The following is a 26308-nucleotide window of genomic DNA, read 5'->3' on the forward strand; positions in this document are numbered from 1 at the left end:
ACAAAATGCTTAAAAAACATCCATTATAAATTTGCCCCCAAGGTTTAGAACTAAATAGTAACTGGCTTTCATTAAGCACTTACTGGGTAGCTAGGTGGCGCCATAGTGCACAGAATGCCCAGTATGGAGTCAGGAAGACTTGCCTTCCTGAGGTGGAATCTGACCTCAGACCCTTACTAGCTGTGTGACCCTGCGCAAGTCACTTCACCCTGTTTGCCCCAATTGGTGATTCTATAACATGGTTCCTAAGGCCCCTTCCAGCTCTAAATCTAAAACCCTATAATCCAAGGCCCATAGGGACACTAGGTGGCACAGTGGATACAGCACTGGGCCTGGAATCAGGAGGCCCTGAATTTAAACGTAGCCTCAGATCATATTAGCTATGTGATCCTGGGCAAGTCACTTAACCCTGTGGTCCTCAGTTTCCTCATCTGTAAAATGAACTGGAGAAGGAAATGGCAAACTTCTCTAGTATCTTTGCCAAGAAAACCCCAAATGAGGGGCGACCAGGTAGCACAGCGAGTAAGAGCACTGGCTCCAGTGTTGAGAAGACCTGGAGATCGAATCCCAGGCTCAGACACTTAGCAACCACCCAGAAACACCTGGCCGTGTAACCTTGAGCAAGTTACTTAACCCCAATTGCTTAGGGGTAGCCAGGTGGCTCAGCGAGTAAGAGCACCGGCTCCAGTGTCGGGATGACCTGGATCAAATCCGGGCTCAGATACTCAGCACCACACCCAGAAATAACTGGCCATGTAACCTTGAGCAAGTTACTTAACCCTGATTGCTTTAAAAAAAAAAGAAAAAAAAGGAAAACCCCAAATGGGGTCATGAAGAGTGGGACACGTGCCACCTAGCCACCCCACAACTGAAAACAACTCAACAACAATTTAAACTCAACAGGCCTTCTTGTTGTTCCTCACACACAGCATTCTCTCATCTCCATCTCTCTCATCTCCAGTCTCTGCCTGTGTGCCAGCTCTCTTCTTCCCTCTGCCTCTTAGAATCCTGGGTTTCCTTCAAGACTCAGCCTTCAGAAGGGCTTTCTTAGTCCTCCAGAGCTGGTGCCTCCCCTACCACATTTGCTGCATGGGTATGTATGTAGCCACACATACACACATATGCAAATTATCTCCACCATTAGAAGAGTGCTTCCTTTTTGCCTTTGCATCCCCATAGTCAACAGAGTGCCTAGTACCCAATAGGTACATAATAAATGCTTGCTAATTGATTCAATGAGTGACTGATAAAAAAGAGAATGAAAATTTGTGAAGACTAAAGTAGGAAAAGAAGCACAAAGAGATACTTACTCCGCTGGAAGACACCACGTTTTAGGGAAAAAATGGAATTCTTTAGGGAAAAGCTTTATCATACGACTCATATTCCTGGCCAGCAGGTCCTTTCGGCAGATTTCACTCATTCCAGGGAAGTGGTTGATCTTCTGCAAGGAAAGCTAGAAGGCATTAACTCTAACCTCAACGCCAAGCAGGAAAGGGAAACGCCCAAGCACAAGGGAGCCATTTTCACAGTGCATGGGAGCTGGGGGCTAGGTTTCCTTTGCTCCCCAAAGCAGATGCTTCCCCCGCACTGAGGACTGATTCAAGCTCTAGTACCTGGTAATTCTTCATTTCCATTACTCGATCTAGGGAAACTGAGAAGTCTGTCCAATAAAGGGTCCAGTCATCATGGTCTCCTCCCTCACGTAAGCCATAAAGTCTGGCTGCCCGACGAACTGTATTAGAGATGCAGAAAGAAGAGCACATCAGACCATGAAGCAGAATGGGAAAAGACCCACTTTGTGTCAGGTAAGCTGGGCACTATCTGCTCTTTTTTTCTTTTCTTTTTTTTCAGGCAATCGGGTTAAGTGACTTGTCCAGGATCACATTGTTAGTGTCTGAGGCCAGATTTGAACTCAATTCCTTCTGACTCCACAGCCATTGCTCTATCCACTGCACCATCTATCTTCCCCTTCTGCTCTCTGCTTCTTACAGCCACCCTCTCTCCTCTTGCCTGAGACAGGTGCCATCACTGATGGCAAATGGGATGGGCACAATTCTATCAAAGAACACAGCATGTGTAAGCTTATCTGTGGCAAACTTCACCCCAAATTAATGACTTATCTTTGCTACAGAGAACAAACTGAACTGTTTCCAAACACTATGTGTTTACTGAACACTCAGAGAAAACAAATTAATTATACAATGGAATGAGCCTTGGACTCAGCATCAAGAAAACCTGGGTTCTAATTCTGACTCTGCCACAAAGTACCTACAAGACTCTGGGCAAATCATTCAACATCTTTGTGTCTCAGTTTCCTCACCTGTAAAATAAAGGGATTGGACTACATGATCTCTAAAACCCTTCTGGATTGAGATTTATGATCCTAAGCCTGCGCAAAATTTAATTAGGATGGCAAAATGGCTGGGAAAAAAAGATTATTATATCATATTATACATTATTATATATAATTATATAATCTATATTATTATATACCTTACTAGAGAATATCGTTAATTTTCAGATTTTCTACTGTTTTCAGATTAGCTGTGTTTGCTGCTAATCTGGAAGGTATGATAAAAACGCAGAGGGAAAAGACTGCTGAATGGGACATGCAAGAGTGACAGATGCCTCCCCTCTAGTTTTCATGGTCATGACCTCACACCATATATGCCTCAAGGCTATGGTTCATACAGCTGACATGACAGCTAGAGATATAAAGTATGTTTGTATTCTTGGCCTCCCTTGTTGGAAACCAGGCATCTTGACTAGTCCCTGGGATATTTAGCTCAGACTATGAGAAGAGAGGCAGCTAGGTGGTGCAATGGATAGAGTGTTTAAATCTGGCCTCAGACACTTACTAGCAGTGTGGGTAAGTCACTTAACTGTTTGCCTCAGTTTCCTCACCTGTAAAATGAACTGGAGAGGGAAATGGCAAAGCATTCTAGTGTCTTTGCCAAGAAAACCCCACATGGGGTTACAATGAGTCCTACACAGCTGAAAAACAACTGAAATTGAATGAGAAGGGAAATACAGGATTTGGAATTACTTCCTTGTATCCTTAAGTATTCATAATAATGCAATCTGGCCCTTCCAAAGAATCCCATGGCTCCCCAACCAAACTTAGTTCACCAAACACAAAATGCTCACCACTATCATATCGGCAACTGGATAGATTGATCACCAATCATCTGGAAAAGAGAAAAAAAAAAGCAGCAAGACAGAGACAGAGAAACCAAAAAGGACCACAGGATGGCAAGCCCCACAAATCTGAGAGCTACATCAGAAGGGGGGAGGGGAATCCTTAAAATTTGAGTTGTCAGGGCAACTTTACTTTACTGAAACTAGTTTCCTCAGTTTCCATTGCAGGATATTTCACAGATCAAAAGGGTGCATAGCTGTTATGAGAATATGTAGCACAAAGATATAAGTATCTGATCTATTAGGTGGAAATTTATGTTCCCCTTGCGGCAAATCATGTCTCTCTTACCAATATGTTATTTCTCTTATGTCTATAGAAAGGTAGGAGCTAGAATTATAGCTCTTTTTAAAAATATAATTGCCTCACTTTTTGCCCCGTGTCCCCATAGGAAGGAAGTGAGTCAGAAAGAGTCCAAGCTCAGAGAAAGGATAGCTTGGCTGCCAAATGGAGAAGACACAGGAGAGCTAGAGCTAGATTCAGTAACTCAGATCTTCAGAGCACACCTTTGTTATTTTGTTCAAAACAGTCGGAATTCCCAGGACAACAGACAGCATTTATTTGCAAGAAATTGAAAAAGGAAAAAAAAATCCATGCTCTAACAATGAATTGAAATGGTTGTACGATTAGCTACGGTTTAGATTATCTACACCAGAGGCATCAAACACTGCTCAGAGAGAATAGCAGGAAACAGATTAAAATGCAATTGGGAAATATTTAACAAAGAACATAGATAATGTTAATGTGTAGTTTTCTATGTCAATATGCCTCCACAGGGATCCAGTTGGGAGGCTCCTGTTTTGATTTGATTTTGACTCCATTGCCACCTTCATTAAACCAGAAAATTGAGTGGCTTTTTTTACTGGTATAAAAGCCATGTTTTTCCCCCAACAATCCCTCTTTTTCTATATCCTCCCTCTTTTTAACAGGCACCTCTCCCCAGTCTCTAAGCTCCATGGTGCCCATCTGCTTCTCTGAGGTTCTTGCCTCCTTGGTCTACCCTCCCTTCTCCCACTTCCCATCCTCCATTTCTAACCTTCTTCTCTTCTTCTTGTTACGACGCTGAGAAGAACACTTCTGCAAGGATACCACAGGATCTTTCTCAACAAAAGCCAATGTCACCTGCCTTCTTGCTTCCCCCTCTACAGAAATGTCCTCCCTCTCATCTGACTCTCCCAGTTCCACTTCTTCCAAGGCCAGGAACTGCGGCATTTCTGGGGATGGAGTTCTGGGAAAACAAGAGTGGGGCCACTGGGAAGAGTGGAGAGCAGTTCCACAAGCCCACCTCCAGAGGGACCCCCTTCCTTGTTCATTTAGATGGCAAGAGCATCCCCAACAACCAGAGCGAGGGGTTTGTTTCACAAAATATCCAACCCATTCTGCTGGTGCAAGCTCAAGATAGGGACTGATTCCTCCTTTTGCTGCTAACTTCATGACCTTAGGGAGTCAGGCAACCAACCCTAGGCCTGGCTTCTCTCTCCTGTGACTCTGCAGAGCAAGCTGAAACCTTCTAATGCATGGTGACAGCAGGTAAACAAGCTCTTCCTATTGGGCAGAGATTGTGCCAGGCTGGTACTACAACTCAAGAGGCAAGCTCTGGGCCCTGCCAGGGGAGGGAGTTATTCCCAGAGGGTACAATTAGGGGCTCTGAAGAAATCGCTTAACTTTTAAAAGCTCTGAAGAGACCACTAAGAATAAGTAGGTTGCAGGCTTGAAAGTAAATGCTGGCATGGAGCCTACCCCAAAAGGATCTATGATAAGCGTATGTATTCATTCCTGCTCCATTCATCTCTAAGACTCTTGGCATGTCTCCCTATGCTTTGCTTTAAGAGTCCTCGTGGTAAATTCAGAACTCAGAATTTGAAAAAAGAATGTTGACGTTTTTTACATGTAATTGGGAAAAAATAAAACATTAAATGATAGAATCCTTATGGTGAGTCAAGCTAACTTTCTGACAATCTCCTGCTAAGAGGCCTTGGTCTCCCTGCTCCCCAATGTTTGGACAGATTGTCCTACCACTGCATAACCTCCCACCAAATACCTGAATTTCACCTCCCACCCCCACCCCCACCCCCATCACACACTGCTTTTCTCACAGTTCTGAGCTTGATCCAAACAGCTTTCCTGGACTAGCCCCATCCATCCCATAACAATCCAACAATCTCCATGTCGATAAGACAACTTAGAAAACATTAATTATGCATTTCAGTTGATCTTAAGTTGGTTTCCCTTGTGTTTCCAATTATATGTGAGCTCTTTGATGGAGGGTCTGTGTCTGTTCTTCAAATATACCCCAAGTAGAGCATGTGACTTACTCAGCAATATTTATACCCTCTGTCTTCTCTGGGTCCTGCACCAACTAGGCTGGAGCAGGTTGAAAATCCAGGCTCCCTCACCAATCTTTTTCTAATTGCTCTCTCCTCAAACCCTCTAGCTTCAATATAATCCCTCCCCCAAACACCTCCCCAGCATCCCCGTATACCCTGGCCCATAGTGTCATTTACCCCACTGTATACTTACCCTCTTTCCTCTTCTTCCAAGATGGACTCTCTCAAATCAAAGATGGGGGCCTCTTTTACATTCCGTTCCCTGCTAACACACCTACATTGGCAGATTTTATTAATAATCCTTTACATTTGTATAGTGTTTTATATCTGTTTTCATATATATCATCTTATTTGATAAATTAATTCAATGAACATTTATTTATTAACCATCTTACATGCCAAGCAAAATGCAAGATCAGAGATTCAGAACTGGAAGGGTCCTCAGAGGTCATCTAATCCAACCCTCTCACTTTTTTTACAACTGGAGAAAATGAGGCCCAGGGAGTTTAAATGATTTGGCCAAAGTCTCACAGACAATGAATGTCAGACCCTGGATCTGAACCCAGGGCAGTAGACTCCAGGTCCAGGACACTGATTCTGGAGGTGATGGAAGGAGGCAAAGTTGAAATAAGACAGAATCCCTAGCATCATGAAATCCCCTTTGTCTAATAGCTTCCTCATAATAACCCTCTGATGGAAAGCAGGAATGAAGGAAGCCAGATTGGATTTAGAAGACAAAGCTGTTGCATATGAGGGCTGGTACCTGAACCATAAACAGCTCTTATCTATTCCAACCTGAAAAGCAACTTGGGCCAATAAACTGACAGATGAAACCTAAATCCCACAGTCCTAACCACAGATTCAGAAGTGGAAAATTCCCCTATTCCTATTCCCTCATTTCACAGATATGGAAACTAAGGTCCAGAGAGCTTAAATGATTGCAACAAGCCACACCAGTGGTGAAAGAGATGGATGAACCAGGTCATCTGGTTCAGTAGCCAGTACTCAGGTCCTCCCTATGACCAGGGTAAATTCTGGGTCACATTTAAAAAGAAGTGAAGTATAAGAAATCTTTACCTTGCCTTACTCTTTTGTAGATATACCTTGAGCTCTACTCTCAGTGCAAGGAGCCAGTGTTTACCAAGCCCTCCAGGAGAGGCTCTGTTTACCTAAAGGTTAATGTTAACCTGAGGTAAGAAAACTGACCCTCATGCCAGCCTCTTCCATCTGGGATGGGCTGTGTTCCCTCTCCCTTTCTAGTCCTTGCCCAAGTGGACACATGTCAAGAGAAAAGAAAAAAAAGTCAAGCCTCTATCACCTGTAACTTTTTTCCTCTTTCTATCTCTCTACTATCCTTTTCTATTATTTCCTTCTGTTTTATTTTTTCCCCTCCCATTCTTGCCTGTATTGCTGGCATTTCTTGGGCTTCCATAGAAACAAGTCAGCCTCATTGATGGCACTATTGACTAAACATGCAGCTAGAATCTACCTTGGGCTTACAGAGGGATCTCAAGAGATCACATGGCCCAACTTCTGAATGGGATTAAAAGAGAATTCTCTTTCCTCTTTTCAATTCAACAAGAATTAATTTAACATATACTTGCTGGCCAGGCGCTGAGATTCAAAGACATAAATGAGGTTGAACAAAGATGCAGTCCTACCTCTTCTTACCTAATGAAACAAGTTACCTTGGTCCTGCCCAAGAGATTCATAGATTTAGAACTGAGAATAATCTCAGAAATCATCTAGTACATACCACCCTCCCATTTTATAAATGAGGAAACATTCCCGATAGTGGGGAAGTTGTCCAAGATATCATAGCTAGTAAGGCGCAGAGCCAAGAACCAAGTGAGGATCATCTGACTCAATCCATCCCTCTTTTGACTCTGACCTCCAGCCTCCTTGCCTGCCTGAAATTAGGATGTCTCTTGTGCCATATTCATTCAACAAACATTTATTAACAGTCTACTAGGTACAATGCAATGATAAATAAGGGCTTTCAAACTATTGGGAAAGGCAGGCACTGCCAGTAAATATAATACAAATTAGAATATAAGTGCAGAAGGAAAAAGTGTTTATTGCCCCCTTTTCATTAACATCAGGACCCTTCCTAAGGAGGTAAGTAAATCCCACTATATGCTCTACTACTACCATGTACATTTTTATTCAAGTAGAATCTGGTTCAAAAGAGTAGCCTTGGTGGGGAAAAGAGAAGACATCCCAAGAGGATAACATGACTGGGGGCATCGGTGGTATATAGGAAAAAAGGATAAGGATACTGTTACCAGGTAGCCAGGTGAAGAATTGTCTTGTTAACTATTTTAATAGCCTCCTACATGGTCTCTCTCTTCTCCACTCCCTATACAACACTTTGTTGCCAAACTGATATTCTTAAAGCAACAAGTCTGGGCATGTCATTCTCACCCCCACTTAAAGAAGTTTCAGTGGTTCTCTATTGCCAAACAAACCTACCTGCTCATAGCACAACATTCTATCTCTCTACTCAGGATTGCCCACAAGGCTGGAATTCTCTCCCTCTCCCTCTCTGATTGAGCAAATCCCTAATTTCCTCCAAAGTTCAGCTCAAGAGCCACCTACTTGAAACAAGAGGCCTTTCCCAATTCCCACCCCCACCTGCACCTAGTTATCCATACTCCTCTCCTCACCAAAATTACTTCATATACATTTTGTAAACATATATATATGTGTATATATATATATATATATTTCATATACATTATCTGTGTACATGTTGTAGGCTTCCCAATGAGAGCAAGGACCAGACTGTTTGATTTTTTGTCTTTGTGTCTATCCCCAGTGCCTGGAACTGTGGTTAGAACTTAATAAATGCTTGTTGAATTGAATTAGATTAATGAATAGATTTGATTATATCACTATCTCTCCTCCAAAATCTTCAGTGGCTACCTATTGTCTTAGTAGGGGAAAAACCGATTCCTTGGCCTAATTGACAATCAAGGTCCTCAATTATGTGGCTCTGAGTATGTAAGGAGGAGTTTGTTATCCTTTTAAGAGTTTAGTTTCTCAGGATCCATGCCCATGATAGTCTAGTTTTCAAGTGTTAGATAAAACTCCCAGAATAGCCCCAAGGATCCTAGATAGTGATTCCTAGAATCATAGTGATAGACAGGCCTACTAAGGCTATGCCATGAGATATGGGGGTAACAATTGATATTTACTATACTTGCACAGAACGATGATATTGCTAAAGTTAACCTATGAGCTTAATGTTGGCAAGATGTCTTCTCTGAGGGGCAGCTAGGTGGCACTGGCCCTGGAGTCAGGAAGACCTGAGTTCAAATCTGGCCCAAACACTTAACACTTACTAGCCATGTGACCTTGGGCAAGTCACTTAACCCCAATTGCCCTCCCAAAAGCAAAAACAAAAAAAAAATAAGATGCCTCCTTTGTCTGTTGCCCTACAAAGCAAATGGACACTGGTTAGTAATGGGGGGGGGGGGGGGGGGGGGGGGGGGGAGGGGACCAGAGGTCATACATAGAGGAATGCATGTACTTGCTTCAACCAGCTCCCATTGATGCTTGAGGAGATATAGGGGAGTGCAGGAGTTGTGCCCATCTCAATTGACCCCATCAAGATATAGGGGGTAGTTGCCTTCTCGCCAGCCCCTTCGGGAAGGGTTGTTAGGGAATGCTGTAGGAGTTGATGCTCCCATTACCAGCAACTTCCTTTGAGACTAGACTAGAAAAAAGCTAATTATTAACCCATCCAAAGGTGTCTGCCAGATCAAGAGTGAACCTGTTAAGAGGCTGGAGTCCCAAACTCCAGTGCGTTCTGTGTGTTATCTTCCAAACACTCTGACCTACCACTCCCAGCATACTTTGCTATGCTCCTCTTTGAGTACTTTCATTCAACCCAAGTGGACAACTCTCAGTGGTTAGATCTGCCTCTATGTATTTGTATACCATGCTCACATGCCTGAACCAGAACCTCAGAATCACCTAGCAAATTCCTTTTCTTCCATGAATCACATGCCATGTGCTCCATGGAGTTTTCTCTGATAACCCCATCTAGAAGTTCCCAGGAAAGCAATAATGGTGCAGTGGAAAAAACACTGACTATAGAGTCATATAACTAGGTTCAAATCCTGCCTCTGACTTTTATAACCTGGATGGCCATTGGTAACTCATTTAATCTCCAGGGGCCTCAGTTTCCTCATGTCTAAAATGATAGAGTTGGACTAAATGGGTTCTAGGGACATTTTCAGTTAAAGATCAAATATCCTCCCCAAATCTTGTCTTTAACTGTATTTATAACTTGTATGTAACTGTATCTATAACTGTATGTATAACTTGATTTAACTGTATTCTAATGCATATTATAGTTACTTGTGTAACTTCTCCTTCCTCCTTCTCCCTTCCCCCTGCTGGGTTTGAAGCTCTTTGAGCCCAAAGACTTGTGTAATATTTTGTTTTTTCATACAGCTAAACACCCTGCACATGGTGTCTATAAAATGAAATGTTCTGACAATGAATCATGTGCTGATTACGTGTAGAAAATATGACTAGCAGTTAAGGTGGCTGTCTGTGTGGTTTGTGGAAGCAATCTCATTTCCTCAGATTATTATAGCAACTTAGATCCATAAAATAAAATTTTTAAATAGCATTGCAATATCATAGGATCTAAGGGACTGGGGTTAAAGGACATCTAGTCTAACCCCTTCATTTTGCAAAGGAGGAAATGGAGGTCCAGAGAGGTGGAAAAACACCCTCCCAAGGTCATGCAAGCAGTAGAATCCAAGGCTTCCCATTCCAAAATCAATGATCATTTCATTGTACCATATGACATTAATACTCTTGTGGAAGATGAGTGAGTGAGGCTCAAGTTTGGGGGGAGGGTTTGGTGGGGTTTTTTTTTACATTAAATGGAGTTGTTTTATATATGTCACACTGTGAGGAAATATAGGAGTAGAAAGCATGCTGTACCTTGTAATTATAATATTTAGAGCCAGAAGGGACACTAAGAGATCATTCGGCCCAACCTCTCATTATACAGAAAAAGAAACTGAGGCCTAGAGAAAAGAAAGTGATTTTCTCAAGTTCACAAAGGTAGTAATGGCTAGCATTTATATATCTCTATTTGCAAAACACTTTACTCCCCTGAGTTCACCACAACCTGGTAAGGGAGGTACTATTATTATCCTATTTTTACAAACCAGGAAACTGAGGCAGACAGCAGTCAAAGTGACATGCCAAGAGTCACACAGCTAATAATTATCTGAATCATAACTGGAACTGAAATCTTCCAAAGAAGAGCCAGACTGGGGCACAGAGATCCACCATGCCCTACTGGAAAGTCGGAGGGGGTATGGGAGAAGATATGGGAGAGAGCAGATTGGAGGATCCTATTCCTCCAGTGGGATCACTATTTGGGGTGGTGGGTAGGGGAAAAACGGGGAGAAAATTTGTAACTCAAAATCTTGCAGAAATGAATGATGTAAACTAGAAGTTAATAAAGCATTTGATTAAAAAAAAAAAGACAGAGAAGAGCCAGGATTTCTACCTAGGTCTTCTCCCTGGAACCACCTGCTGTGTCCCAATTCAATTGTGGCTTCTAGTCTCCAGCTCCTTGGAGCCCACAGCAATGAAGGGGTTCACAAAGCTCAGTGCCCTAAAGTCAGCTTTGCCTGATATCTTTTTTTTTTTCATATAATAGTATCACATTAACATACACTGGGGTCTTTCTTACAAGTGTATCTAGAAAAACTTTCAAAGAAATCATGCATCAGTGATCAATAAAGTCCTTTCCAACTCTGGGATCCTTTGAGCTTTCCTGGGAGGTGATGGATATGAAGGGTTAATAAGAGTATAATCAGGATCCAGAGTGTAACTACATAGCCTTATGGGAAATGTAGTCCAAAGGGATATCCTATCTCTTGAAGCTTTGGACTCAAATTCCCATAAGCCTATGCAGCCACACTGGGGAGACTAGTTGGAAGATGAAAAGCAATGCCTGATAGGTATGTCGCCAATGGTAACCACAGTGGCCAAACAAAGACATTCAACTTGTTTTGGTAACTCAAAGAATGTTTGGCTCAGCTTTCCAAAGGGACCAGTCAATCATTCACCCAGGATAGATAACAAAAGCAGCTCCAAAGATTTCCTTCATCTTAGCATGGTGCTAATATGGTCACTGGCTTATTCTTCCTAAAAGCCAAAATTTTGTTCTCCCTCATGTCCATGCACTAAGGAGCTCTAAAATACTGACCAGCTGTCTTGAAAATGCCCCAAGAAAGGGATGTGGATAACTATGGGGCTGGAACAGGACAAACCCTTCACTGTCACTTGAGGAACAAACCAAAAGCAAATTTCCATATCCAAAGAAGAGCAGATTACTATGATCTTTGCACACCCTATACATGTTGAGGAGGTCCAAGTAAATAGAAAATATTTAACACTTTCAAAATGAATATGGATGTCCTATAAATAGAAAGGGGTTTTTTTAAATTTCTTGGTTGTTCTAAAGGGAAGTTTATAGGAGGAAGCTAATTAAATGTCATGATGCCAAAATTAGGCAATTAGCTTTATTTTTTGTAAAAAGAATTTACTATGCCATCCACAATATGACTGATTTGACTTAAGAGTCAGGAAGATCTGAGTTCAAATCCATGTGACCAACCTCTGTCTGCCTCGGTTTCCTCATCTGTAAATTAGGGATGATAACACTACCTACCTCACAGGGCTGTTTATGAGGATCCAATAAGATAGTCTCTCTACAATGCTTTACCAACCTTATAGTGCTATATAAATGCTATTATTATTATAATCCCCATTTCCTCTTCCTTCTCACCTCGAGATTATTTTTCTTTCAGGCTGTAGGCATAAATCAAATATTGGAATGCCTATGTTGGCCTGTCATTTTTCTCTCTCTTTCATCTGCTCAGACTGGACAGTTCTTACCTATTCCCAATTCTCTCTCCCCCTCAAAACCTCTTAACATGGGAGGTCACTCTGAAACCCTTTCCCCCAACAACATACACTTTGGAAATCAACATACCAATAAGCATTTATTAACCTATTACAAGTCAGGTAGATAGATAGGGATTGCAAAGACATTAAGATTCCCAGCCCTCAAGGAGATTATATTCTAAGAAGGGAGACAACCTATGCTATTCAGATACATGCAATGCAGAGGTAAACTAGGGGACTGGGGAGGGAGCATTAGCTGGGGACCAGAAAGGCCTCACTAGAAAGTGGCATTTCAGTTGAATCCTGAAAGAAACCAGAGTCTCCAAGAGAGAAAGGGAGGGTGTTTATTCCAGGCAGGAACTGGTCTTGTGTACAGAACAGCAAGACGAATTAGCAACAGTGGAGTGATTGGAAGATACTAATGTGTAATAAGGCTGAAAAAAGGCCTTTGTTGATCAATACTGTCTGACTCAAGGCCTTTCCTGTTTTTCAGTCCTATGTCTTTGTGACCCCATCTGGAGTCTTCTTGGTAAAGAAACTGGAGTGGTTTGCCATTTCCTTTCTCCAGTTTATTTTTACAGATGAGGAAACTGAGGTAAAAAGGGTAGGTCATACAGCTAGTAAGTATCTGAGGGCAGATTTGAACTCAGATGAGTTTTTCTGATTCAAGGCTCCAGTGCTCTATCTACTGTGCCACTTAGCTGCCTCTGGGAGGAAAAAAAAAAAAGCTTTACTGGAAAGCCCATGAGGGCCTGTGAAATCAGAATTTAACTTCAAGTCTGGCCTTTGGCTCACTGTGCAATAGGCACTAAATAATTGTGTCTTTTCTATGCCAGTTTCTTCCCTTAAAAACAAAGTCTGAGCAAAGCGACTGTAAAAGCTTTAACCTTAATCTGTCTCCTACTACAAGGTTATCAAAAGGACTGATGAAGTCCCAGCTGGAAAGTGCTTTAGGTTTTTTTTTTAAAGCAGTTGCAATACATGAGACATAACAGATGCCAGGAGACGGAGATGAAACTCAGACCTGGGAGTTTGTAACTCCTTAGATTCTATTTCTGGCCCTTCCACTAGTTCAGCGGGAGGCCTGGAACAATTCTCTGTAAAATTGGAAACCAGCAACATGGGGAGGATTAAGTAATTGCTTAAGTGCTTTGCCAATATAAAGTGCTTATTAATAATACTGCCACCCACCAAGAACAATAATAATACTGCTGGGTGGCTCAGAGTCCAACTTTTTATCCTGCTGGATGGATATATTAGAGAATTCTTCAGGTAAGGCAAAAAAATATAAGTGCTTGGCTGGGATTGTATAATGGAGCATTGGACTGGGAATCAGGATTCTAAATGCCATTTCCTCTGTGAAGCCTCTTCTGATATCTCCAATAAACCATACTGTATTTATTTTGTATATATTTATATATGTACTTGTCTCTCCCATAGCATGGAAAGTCCCTGAAGGCAAGGACTGTTTCATTTTTGTCTTTGCATATCCACTGCCTAATATAGTGCCTGGCAATCAGTATGAACTTAACAAACTGCTAGTTGATTTACATTTAATGCTAGTTTGGCCACAGTAAAATTTGGGGATATTTCATTTAACCTCTCCCAGCCTGTTTACTCCATCAGATAACACAATTTTCAAGGTCCCTTTTGGTTTTGTGATTCTATGTGCCCAACTTTGCTCTCAATAAGGTCTAAGGGTAGTATAACTATCCAACAAATGGGACTTGCTACCGTTTCCAGGGTTCAAATCTATGATAGAGCCTTTCATCATAGATCTAAGGATTTTGCCTGAAGGTGAGGAATAGGAAAGCCAGCCAGGGAGGAGATAAGGAAGTACTGACGGAGGGGGGAAAGTTCCTCCAAAGATATGAAGGTAGGTATTTGGTGCAAAGGGATCCCTGGGGGTGGCTAGGTGGTGCAGTGAATAGAGCACTGACCTGGAGTCAGGAGGACCTGAGTTCAAATTCGACCTCAGACACTTAACACAAATACTAGCCATGTGACCTAGGACAAGTCACTTAACCCCAATTGCCCGCCAAAAAGCAAAAAAAAAAAAAGGGGATCCCTGGACATAGGAGACTTAGACTCTTAAAGACTCTTGAGGAATGCAAGGTATCAGAAGCCCTATTCTGTGGTAGAATGAAAGGATCTAGGAAGTGTTGGGATGAAGCTTAAGAGTTACCCTGAGTAAGAGGTTCTTATAGTTCTGAAGCTGGAAGAGCCTTCCTCATTTTACAGATGAGGAAAATGAAGGCTGGGTGAAGGGCATGTGGGGAGGAAAAGGGCCAGGCACGTATTTAAAGGGGTCTATAGAAATGGAGAGCAGAGTAGGGGTACCAGGAGTGAAGAGGAAGTGGGATTTAGGAGTTAGTGGAAGGAATCAGTAGGGTTTTGGAGTACGTTTACGGTTAGGGGTAAGGTATGCAAGGCTGCTCGAGTTTTGGGGTCTGGAACGGAGCTCGGAGGACGCAGAATCGGGACACGGGGGGATGGGTTTGCAGCAGGGACATCCGGGGCAGAGAAGGGTGGGCGGCGGGCACTCTTACCCAGGGCTCTTCATGCCTCCGCTCGCCCCCATTCCGCTATCCGTATCGCTCTCGGCCACAGTGGATACAGCCTCCCTCCCCAACTCCATGGGCTGCAGGTTGTCGTTGCGCCCCATAGCAAGCCCCAAACCCACTCTGTGGTCTCCACAACTTCGGCTGGGCCGGAGCTTAGCTTTTGAATGCGCCAGATCTCGAGCCCTAGGTTGGCTCTTTCTCTTGACCGCCCTTCCCAATAAATTAACCGCCCTCTTCTTCCCATTGGGGAGAGACCGAGGGTTGTCCCGGGAGACGCCAGGACGCAGCTCCCTCGAGAACCAGCGCGAGCGAAGAAGAGAAGCACGATCCCAGTTCCAGTCGCATCTCTGGGGAATGAAGAATCCAGGTGCGCAAGCGCAAGGCCGGCTAAGGTAGCGGGAGTAGGGAAGGCGTGTCCGGGCCAGGGCTTGGCGTTCAGCCAATCGGCGTGCTGGGTCGGAATATTTAGATATGCCACCCTCTGCAAAAGGGTAAAAAAGTTTCCAGCCTCGAATGCACTCTTCTTTTTCTGGGGTGCGTGACGCCATCCTCCGAACATTGTGATGTAGTTAACCTTGACCCTCCCATTAGATGGGCCAACACAAAGTGGGGCATGGCTTAGCCAAAGCAGCGGAGGAAGACCAATGGTAATAGGTCATGCATCTCCAACGTTTTACGTTTCTATTGTATTTCTATTATACTTTTTGGGGAGACACTAATCACTTTACAACAAACATCCTCCAGTCATGCTTCCCCCTTTATGTGTTGTCTTCCTCTGTAGAATGTAAGCTCTTTGAGGGCAGGGACTGTCTTGTTTGCTTGTATTTGTAATCCTATAATTTAGCATAGTACCTGGCACATGTAAATGTCCCTGTCTCTTTCTCTGTCTCTGTGCCTCTCTCTTTGTCTTTGTCTCTCTGTGTCTGTCTCTATCTCTATGTCTCTCTCCCTTCCCTCATTCTCCTTTCTCCTCCTTCATCTCTTCCTCTGCTTCCCTATCCTTCCTCCATCCATCCATTTATCTGTCCATCTCTCCAACACTCTTTTAAGTTTTACAAATCACCTTCCTCATAACTTACTACAAGAGTAAATCACTGCCCTGAAGACACACTCAATTTTCACCATTTTCTACTTCAGTTTGCTTTACAGATGAGGAAATCTAGGCACATACACACTTGGAAACACACACACACACACACACACACACACACACACACACACAAATAAGAGCCGGGAAAGACTCTAACTCAGGTTTCTGATGCCAAGTTTAGTGGTCTTCCACCAAACAATATGGTATTAAATAGTTGCTAGGCTGTTTATTCTCATTGTTTAGGTGTTTGGGGAAAATTAAAATTTTAGATCATGGGGCAGTTAGGTGGTATGGTGGACAGAGTGCTGGGCCTAAAGTCAGGAAGACTCCTGTTGGTGAGTTCAAAATGGGTCTCAGACTCTTATTAGCTGTGTGACCCTGGGCAAGTCACTTAACTCTGTTTGTCTCAGTTCCTCATCTATAGGAAATGGCAAACCACTGCAGTATCTTTGCCAAGAAAATTCTGAATGAGGTTATAGAGCCAAACAAGACTGAACAGATTCGGCTTTGCCCCTCTGGGGTTTTGAGTATATTAGGGAACTAGATGTTAGACTAACTCTAATTATGAGAAAATCACTCCTTATGTTAAACCCCCCAAAAATGTGCCTCCCTGTAATTTCCATCCATTGTGTGTTTCTGTTTCTTTCTACCCTCCTAGACCAAGCAGAACAATCCGGCTTTTTTTTGTCAAAGACATTAAAGAGAAGTTTTGAATGGAGAGATTATATGACTAAATTGATGCAAAAAATATGATCAAATTGAGGGAAGATTAATCTACCAGTGGTGGGAAGGCTGAATTGGAGGGTAAAAAAGTAAAAGTGAAAAGACAAGTTCAAAAGTTATTATATCCAGATAAGATAATCTTCTAGTAAGCAGAAATCAGGGCCTGAAGGTAGGAGGGAGGGTGGTGATAAAAAGATAGAGGCAATTTTGCATTTGAAAGATTAGTAAAGCTAAAACTGAGGAGGCTAAAAAAACTAATTGGATATGGGAGAAGATGGAAGAGCCAAAATTAAACATAAGGCAGAGATTCTTAAACTTTTTTGTGTGCCATGAAGCCCCTGGGACCTCTTCTCAGAATAATGTATTTAAATGCACAGAATAAAATGCATAGGAGCACAAAGGAGATCAATCACATATTGAAATATAGTTATCAAAAATGTTTTTAAAACAATTTCACCAGTCCAAGGTTAAGAACTCCTAAATAAGTTTTCAAATATGACACAATAAATGATGAAGACACTGACCAAAATAGAAGTTCACAGATAAGGATAATGCAAGAGGATTTCAGATTCTTGACTATTTCATTTTTGTTTTTACATCCCTGTTACTTAGTACAGTGCTGTGTACACAGTGGGCACTTAGCAAATGTTTATTGAATTGAACTGGAATGAATAATGAATGTGGATTGGGGGCAAATGTTCAGTATGAGGAGCCAGTGAAATATCCAGGTGGAAATTATTCCTTAGGCAATTAGAGGTTTGTATTAGAAGCTGGAAGAAAGGTCACTGTTGGAATGGGCTGCTTATCAGGGAAGACTTCCTAGAGGAGATGGTCTTTGAACAAATGAATTAGGAAAGCCTTGACTGGTAGATTAAAAAGTAAAAGAAAGCACCTTCACAGGAATAGCCTCTTGGGGTACAGGAGGAATCCCCCACCCCATCATCACCACCATCACCATCTCCAGGACCTCATCTGCTAAAGACCCATGTGCTAGAGGCAAGGACATAGTTTTCCCCATAGACATGAAAGCCCTTTGCCACATGGCTTTGAAATTTACTATAGGACGAACAGAGGGCCCAAAGTAGAACCAGCCCCACATCTGACACTCACCCAGAAGCCCTTCTTCCCCTCCCTGCCTCAGGCTACTAACTGAACTGCTCTTACCACCACCCCCCTTCCCATTCTGGAAAGAGGAGGGAGATGGGGAGAAGAGATGCAGAAATGCAGAAGAGACCCAGGTGACCACCATCAACTGGCCACCCAGCAGATGCTTCAGAAAGACCAATTGTTCTAGGCTCTACCCCCTCCCAACCTTCTGCATCTTTATTTCACCTCCCTCCCCAGTGTCCTACCAATCTGTGCTGCTTCAGTCTTTACTCCCACTGGAGTGATATTGTGATGGAAATGAAGGTGGGGGGTATAGGACTGAGAGGCCAAGATTTACAGCTTAGAGAGGGTTTCCATTAAAATCCTTGACAACTGGTTATTTATGGATGGGCTGACTGAAACTGTGCTAATATCTCAGACTAGGTCAGACCAGGGATGCCCATCAGGAATAAAGAAAGAGGAAGCTGAAAAGCTAAAGCAAAGTGTATATGATTGAATCAGATACTCCCTCCCCACCAGAGGAAGGATGGGAAACCTTCAGAAGCATCTGTGATTTTCGTTTAAAAAAAAAAGCCACATGGCCAAATGATGGTGGGGGAGGGAGGACTTTGTATGCTTGGGGTGAGAGGTTAAAGAAGAACTGTGAGGATTTCTTTCTATCATCAGCACCCCCATTAATGTCCACTAGTCCAGCAGGACTGGACCATTACTTCTTGTCTAAACTAGAACAGAAAAGCTAAGATCCAGTAAGAGAAAGGTCCTGGATGCTGGAATTGTTTTATTTTCAGGATACCTGATTCTTTATTCCTATAGGAAATCATCAATAATAAAACAATACTTATATTGTTTTATGATTATGTTGTTATAACACACTATATTTGTAATACTTGTTTGACCAGACATTTCCCGCAGAGACTACAAAGCATTATTTTTACCTGGTCATGGACCTAGGGCCCAGAACTCACAGGCTTGTTGGAGGAATACCATTTATAATAGCTGGCATTTATATAGCACTTCGAAAATATTCTCTCATTTTGTCCCAATCCTGAGGGGTAGGTGCTATTATTATCCCTGTTTTACAAGTGGGGAAACTGATAAGGCTAACAGAGATTAAGTGATGTCTGCAGGGTCACACATCCAGTAAGTGTCTGAGGTTGGATCTGAAATCAGGGCTTCCTGACTCCAGGCCCAATTGCTGTATTCACGGAGCCACCCAGTTACCTTTTAAGATTTGTAGAATCTTAGAAATTTGAAAAAAATCTCCTACTTTCAAATGAATGAACACTTGAAGGTCTAAAATTGACTATTAACATATTTAAAATCAACTCATGTATAAATTAACAAGTATTTTGGATCCTCTGAGCCTTGTTTAGCCTCAGGTTCCTGTTGGAATCCATATCTTTCCCTGTGCCCAGAAAAATGAAGAAGGCTTGAAATATGGGAAGTTAACCAGGAGAGTGACCTTCAGTTCTTTGGATCTACAGCATGAATGGGCAAAGAATACTAGCATAATGGAGGTAAACAGAATGCCCTCTCTACTCTCCCCATATGTGAGACTTTGGGCCATACCTGCAGTTCTTACTGAAGGACTTGGGGCTTTAGGATGATATAGCAAATGTTTTGTTTCCATCTCACCCCTACACCTTAAACCTCCCCCTGTTCCCCAGTCATGATGACAGTAACAAGTTGCCTCAGTTTAAAAGGAGGGACAGATTCTATTCTTACTTCAAAAGAATCAGCTTAGAAGTCTCTGTCTGTCTGTCTTGCAGAGAGAGCAGTAAGGGCCTTTCCTACCCTGACAGCAATGGTGGCTGTTAGAGCAGGGGCTCATACAGGTGAACCTCAGCTGGGATTTCAATCCTCTGGCTGCCTTTTCTGCTTTGTGTTTTTTTACACTGGGCATAGGTGCCCAAATAGAGATTTTGAGAGATGACCTTTTCAGCAGTGAGCTATCTTCTGGGTGCCTCATTCAGTTCTGGTTGCACTACTGGAATGGTGTTCCTACAACTACTACTCTACTACTGTACACAGAGTCTCTGAGAGAAGAGATGGCTGCTGCTAGGAGGATGAGCAACCCCCCCCCCCTCTTCTTAGCAGAAGGCATGAATTTCAAAGTTGTTCAGACTGTACAGGGACTCTGCATGGTTACTATGGGAGATGTATGACACCTGGAGGTTTAAAGTGGATCTACAAGGAGCAGAGCAACGTCATCATAGGTAGTTATGGCTATATCCAACCTTGTTTGGGGGATGAACAGCTTCAGGCACCAGCAGCAGGCAGTGTATTGATTTCTTTTTTTTTTTTAAGCAATCAGGGTTAAGTAACTTGCTCAAGGTAACACGGCCAGTTATTATTTCTGGATGTGGTGCTGAGTATCTGAGCACGGATTTGATCCAGGTCATCCCAACACTGGAGCCGGTGCTCTTACTCGCTGAGCCACCTGGCTACCCCTAAGCAATTGGGGTTAAGTAACTTGCTCAAGGTTACACGGCCAGGTGTTTCTGGGTGGGTGCTAAGTGTCTGAGCCTGGAATTCGATCTCCAGGTCTTCTCAACACTGGAGCCGGTGCTCTTACTTGCTGTGCTACCTGGCCGCCCCCAGTGTATTGATTTCTAGTGGCAGGGTGGACATCTTCACCAATAGCCATTCTGGTATAGGTATGATCAGTGGTGTAGATAGATGCATTGTAGCCCTTTGTGATTTGGAATGCATAATTGTAATAGTAATGGAGTTTAAAGATCCCCCTGTATTGGCTTGGTTTTTGGTTTGATTGTGTTTTAACACAATCTGGGTTTTGATCTGGGTTTTAACCCAGAGCTTGTGAATCCCACTTGTGGGATGGACTTGTTGATCTCAAAAAAGAGAGGGCTGAGCTGGGAGGAGCTGGTGATGTAAATTTAGAGAGACACAAGAAAAGAGAGAGGCAGAAGAACTTTTTGGAAGCAGCATCTTAGAGGCAGAGAGAGACGGAGAAGATTGCTGAAGGCCAGTTTGAACTGCCCAGGACTTTTAAGAGCTGCCACCCAGAGCTTCCAAGGACTGAGGAGACATGGCTGTTATGCTGGTACTTTGTCTGTCTGTTTTGATGTTGTTTTGCCAGATCTGTCCACTGGTGAAGGACAGTCCTGTTGTTGCAGAGGTTTTGGAACCTTGCTGTTGGTTCAGAGCTCCTGAGACTGTTCTGCAGACAGAGAATGAATTCTTGAAGACACTGGCAATGTATCTTGTGGCCTTACTAGGCTTTGTCTCCCCAGGAACAAAGATTGCTGAGAACTTTCCTCACCTCAAGATGAAGAAAAGACCTCTCTTTGGGTATTAAATGCTGTGCTTAAACTTGTTGTAACTCTGGGGTAGATGGCCTATTCAGTTGTAATCCAAGGGTGGGGAACTTTTGACCTTTTTGTGCTCTGTGATTGAACAAATGAATATACTTTACTTATGATTGGAAACTAATCTCCATTTGAGAAGAGGGGCTTTGTGGTTGACTAAATGAATTATAATGCCCAGGGGTGGGGTAGTACTTGATTGAATTATACTTGGCAAATGCTGTATTTTGAATGATACTATATTTTGATTTTCTCTGTTCTTAATTTTTCACTGAATAAAATGGAGAGCACCTATGCTGGTATTTTGAACCTTGGGAAGTTGTCTTTGCTTGGCATTACAATAATCCATTCTACATTGTTGCCAATGGCCAATCCCATATTGCCCTCTCCTCCAAGGACCAAGTTACAGAATTGGTGGGGTTTTTTTGGGGGGGGAGGGGTGCTAAGGGGTAGAATTTGGGGGAGGTGCCTTGCTTTCTAATAATACAGGGGAAGTGAAACTGTCTCTATAATTACCCAGCCCCATAGAACAAGGAATTCCCTCAGAGGCTTCAATAGGAAAGATTCTATGGTACAGTGTTCTGGCTTTCTGAAGAGGGTCTTAAAAACAATCCAGTCCAATCCCCTATAATGGCAACCATACTGGCATACCCAGGATGGCTGCTAGCACAGGTTTTTTGATCTGCTTTACTAAGAAAGATAGCTATTTATGGGGCCAACAATCTTTTAAAATTATATTCACTAGTTCAGGGGAAAAGTCAGCACCCTGTGCCCATCAGTTGGGGAATGGCTGAACAAGTTGTGGTATATGCATGTTATGGAATACTATTGTGCTATAAGAAACAAACAGCAGATGGACTTATGGCCACTCAGAACCTGACCAGGGAATCACAAGATCCTTCTCATAAGGGAGCCCCCAAAGCAAAATACCAACTCAGAATATATATATACACTTCTCAGAGCCAGAAGGTACCACAACCCTCATGACTCGGTACACAATTAGAAATTACCAAAAGGAGTGAAAGCCTTCCTACAAGCAAGTCTCTCCTAAGCAAACTTCCCTTAATGGGCTCCATGTGAGGCACATTAATGAGCACGGAAGGTCTTATATCCTATCAACATTACACCCCCTTATTTTATAATGGCCCAAGGAAAAGGAAAGGATTTGTCTCGAGATTGTAAAACCCAGTGTTCTTTTCATATTCTCATGCTGTTTTCCTCCTCCAGATTTAAGTCAGAAGACCTAGGTTCAAACACCAGCATTGCCATTCACTTGCAGTCATGACCATTTGTAACAACTGTAATGGACCATTATGTGAAGAACCCCTGCCTGAGATGCAGGATACATACAATGTATAATTATTCTCAGAATACCAAACCAACCTCATAGAGATGGCAAATGGAACTCAAATTCAAGGTTCTACAGTGATGCCATCCTAACCTTCCCCCCAAGAATTGTGAGAAGCTTGCTTTGTAAACTATAAGATTATACCAATATATGTCATCTGCTAGGTGGCACAGTTCTGGACCTGGCTAAATCATTTCACTTCCTCAACCTCAGTTTCCTCATCTGTAAAACAGGGCTAATAGTGATGGGGTACCTGGGGTCTAGATCAATTTGTGAAACCAACTTGTAAAACCAGTCTGTTCAGTTGTAACTGCAATTTGTCCTTTCCCATGCTTGAGCTCTGCCCCTTCCCCCTATCCCACACTCCGCCTAGGCAACACCCTGTGACCCCTTTGTTCTTACTTAATCTTTCATTTTCTTCTCTTTCCTGGCCCACACCCTCCTTTGTCCTTACCTTTTGTCTCCTTCAGCCTGGCCCAAATCTTATCTAAACTACCTATTCACTAAAGACACAAGTTTCTCTTGGTCAGCTCTGACCTTTGTCTATGCACTGAGGCCCCTCCCGTCTGGTCAGCCCTGACAATGGCAGCCCTACCCTTTAAAGGTAAAAGCATGTACCCCTCTCACTTGCAGGTCCCCTAAAGGACTCTTGCCCGCTTCTCATAGAAGCTTAACAATAAACTTCTACAACTCTCACTCCAATTAAGCCTGAGACTTTGAATTCTTTCCAGACGCTATTGCAGGTTTTCTGGTCTTAGATAAGATCAGAATTCCTGCTGAACCTATTGGGACTCCGTCCCTCACAGGGCTGTCATGAAGACCAAAAGAGATAAGACAGTGTGCATCCCCAAACTCTTAGTGCAGTGTTTAGTTTCATAGTTTCCAAATGCACTAAGACCTTTGTTATATGAATGCCACCAAGATATACCAAGACTGTATATCCAAATTACTCTGCAAACCTTATGTAAATGTTATCCAGAAGCAGGTAGTATGTAGAGATGAATACACTGATAATAACTCCCTCTTATTTTACAGTGTAGGTGTGGCCAATTTTAAGAAAATGTGATAAAAATAGAAAGGAAGTATGACATTATAGAAGAAAACAGTCAGGAAACCCTGGGCGACAATCTCTACTTTAACACTAGCAGCTATGTGACTATTTATTAGTGAATAATAGGACCTCCTAGGTGCAGCCCTTTGACCTCCACAGAACAAAACCCCCATGAAATTTGGACTCAGTCTAAAGGTCCTAGAAGGCCACTTGTGGGAAGTTGCTGGAGGCTACCTGGAGCCAACAGACAATGGTGGGCTAGGCCAGTTCGAGGGTGGGCTCAAGAGTGGGAAGTCTAGTAACTGAGGTTTGGGCCCAGCCACATTGTAAGGCTTATGGCCTCATGCAATTGCCTCATCAAATGGGATGATTTAATCAGAGTTCAATCGGGCTTCCTAGAGTCTGTACCTCAAGGACTCAAGGAGAGCTCAAGGGGGCTCCCAGAGCCCATACCCCAAACAGGGTTGTTGTAAGAAAAATACTTTGTAAACCTTAAAGTGTTAGATGTGTTTATTGTTACTCTTAATAATGCTCATATAAAATACTATTCACATGTATTTGTTGGCTTATGAGTTAATATCTGTTTCAGAGGATGAGAAGGTAGATTCTGCAAAGAATCTACGGATTCTTACTCAGTAAGATGTAAAATTAAATCAGCATATACAATATACTTATCATTATTAAGTGAATATATGGAAAGTATACCCTCCTTCCGCCACCACCTGTCCACATACAGATTCCAATACTAGGGGATGGAAAGAGGAGAGGGATTTTAAAAACATTAAGAAACTGAACCCCTACAGTCAGTGTTTTTTGCTTAATAAGACATATGCTCCTTTTTTTTTTTTTTTTTGGGGGGGGGAAGGCAAGGCAATTGGGGTTAAGTGACTTTCCCAAGGTCACACAACTAGTAAGTGTCAAGTGTTTGATACCAGATTTGAACTCAGGTCTTTCTGACTCCGGGGCTGGTGCTCCATTCACTGCACCACCTTGCTGCTTCTGACATAGTCCCTATGTTGAGGTCAGGAAACTATAAAATGTAGAGCTTTAAGGTTTAGGAGTGCTCAAGACCCAAAAATACCAACACTCCAGGTCCTGCTGGATGAATTCGACTCAAGTCTTCTCTCAGCCAAAGAAAAGCAAAGTTTATTAAAGATTCACCAAAATGGGTAGACTCTTAAGGAGTATCTGTGATGCTTGTACTGGATAAGTGAGCCAGAATCATCTGACACAGAGTGTGTGCTAGATAATTCTCTGGCTTTCATGGAGGCAAGATGGAGCAGATATAAACAAAGGTTGTGGGAGGATTTAGGAGTGGTCTAGAGGAGGAATTTGGGGAGGGTCTTTAGGAGGAGTCAAATGAAGTCAGACTCCAGTAATGAGAGATTAAGGGTGGGAAGTAGCTGGAGACTACCTGGAGATGAAGGACAATGGAGGGTTAGGCTAGTTTAAGGGTAACAGATTTGGGTATAGATATTTTGGGAGGATCAAGGGTGAGCTAGCTGGACAAGGGAGGACTAGGCTAGTAACAGAGATTTGGGTCTAGCTCTAAGAAAGGCTTGTGGCCTCAGGCAGATACCTTATGTGGAAAATACAAGGAGAGCTCTAGGGGGTTCCCAGAGCTTGTTCCTCATCACCTATACTGAGGAAGCTGGAGGCCTAGTTTAGCAATATTGGTGGTCTGTTGTTTTTTTTGTGCTCTAAGAAGGTTATCATGACATGGCTATATTGGGGTCAAGTTACAGTGTGTTCACGTGCAGCTGATCAGACCAATACGAGTTCTACCACAGGTCAAACAGCTAGGTGGCCTGAAGTCAGCAAGACATCTTCATGAGTTCAAATCTGGCCTTACTTACTAGCTGTGTGACCCCTGGGCAAGTCATTTAGCAATGTAACAAATATACCTGTAAAAATTTAATCAACCAATCAATACTTATTAAGCACATACAATATACAGGGTGACTTGTCACATACTATAGGAAAGATCAAGGAATATATATGGTCATATGAAACTATGTTCTACCCTCTCATTTCTACTCCTTGAGGGCAGGCACTATATCTTATACTCCTTGGTCTTTCACTTTTAACATCAGGATAAATTTTAAGCTGCTTTTAAGAAAGGAAAATACTTTTATGAACTAATGTTTTCTAAAAATATTTTGTGTGATTTTTAGAAGGCTTGCTAAATTTTCATTTGCAAGCTAATTTATTGTGATAAAAATTTGATATTGATAACAATTTATGTCTAAACCTACTGTGAATTTCCAAGTTTCATTCCTAGGTTTGTTGTGTTCTTGGATAGGCCTTTAAATGGGTGTTTTTAGGAAAAAAAAGTCAGAGTCAGCAGCTCAATGGAAGCAACATCAATGATTAATGCTAAAGCATGTGAATTACTGTAATGAGCGGTAAATGGGAAAGATCTTGCTATTTTGATCTGTATTTATTGTCATTCCATGGACTAAGCAAGAGTTAAAATTAGTGTTTGGACTTATCATCAATATAAGATTCAATTCCTGACGTATCTCATTCTTCCAGAATGTTGAATATAATTAGAGAAGAGCATACAAACTTGAGAAACAAAGATGTAAATCTATTAAAATTGTGTGGTTAAAGTCAGGAATCTCTTGTATT

General features: G+C 42.4%; 2 protein-coding genes across 3 annotated transcripts in view; both read right to left on the reverse strand.

Annotated features, from left to right (window-relative positions):
• The window catches only part of TTLL6 (tubulin tyrosine ligase like 6), a 36287-nt gene extending 33015 nt beyond the window's left edge, over nt 1–3272 (reverse strand). Inside the window, exons 1-3 of one of the 2 annotated variants that reach the window (XM_069064338.1) lie at nt 3148–3272; nt 1614–1732; nt 1311–1441 (exon numbers count right to left, since the gene is read on the reverse strand). In XM_069064338.1, the coding sequence (XP_068920439.1) occupies nt 1311–1441; nt 1614–1634 (152 nt within the window). In that variant the 5' untranslated portion in view covers nt 1635–1732; nt 3148–3272. Of the gene's footprint in view, nt 1–1310; nt 1454–1613; nt 1733–3147 lie in introns of both variants that reach the window. The other variant, XM_069064340.1, reaches the window with a different exon arrangement.
• A 920-nt stretch (nt 3273–4192) lies between these two features.
• Nucleotides 4193–15580, reverse strand: LOC138143208 (uncharacterized). Its single transcript, XM_069064453.1, has 3 exons — nt 15018–15580; nt 5717–5797; nt 4193–4424 (listed from the first exon to the last, which is right to left on the reverse strand). The coding sequence occupies exons 1-3, from the start codon at nt 15578–15580 to the stop codon at nt 4193–4195; spliced, it is 876 nt and encodes a 291-aa protein (XP_068920554.1).
• Between the last annotated feature and the right edge of the window lie 10728 nt (nt 15581–26308).

Source organism: Petaurus breviceps, unplaced genomic scaffold (assembly GCF_028583685.1).
Source record: "Petaurus breviceps papuanus isolate PSGF00001 unplaced genomic scaffold, PetGlider_PUasm1.0 90630, whole genome shotgun sequence".
NCBI classification, from domain to species: Eukaryota; Metazoa; Chordata; class Mammalia; order Diprotodontia; family Petauridae; genus Petaurus; species Petaurus breviceps.

Bases quoted from the DNA above. Each gene is read 5' to 3' on its own strand.
- LOC138143208 (XM_069064453.1), bottom strand. From the start codon at position 15,580: ATGGCGTCACGCACCCCAGAAAAAGAAGAGTGCATTCGAGGCTGGAAA. The intron at 5,798-15,017 runs GTAAGAGTGCCC...CTGCCAATGTAG, and splicing joins GGAGGCATGAAGAGCCCTGG to GTGTGTTAGCAGGGAACGGA. The intron at 4,425-5,716 runs GTAAGTATACAG...TTGTTTTCCCAG, and splicing joins TTGGAAGAAGAGGAAAGAGG to AACTCCATCCCCAGAAATGC.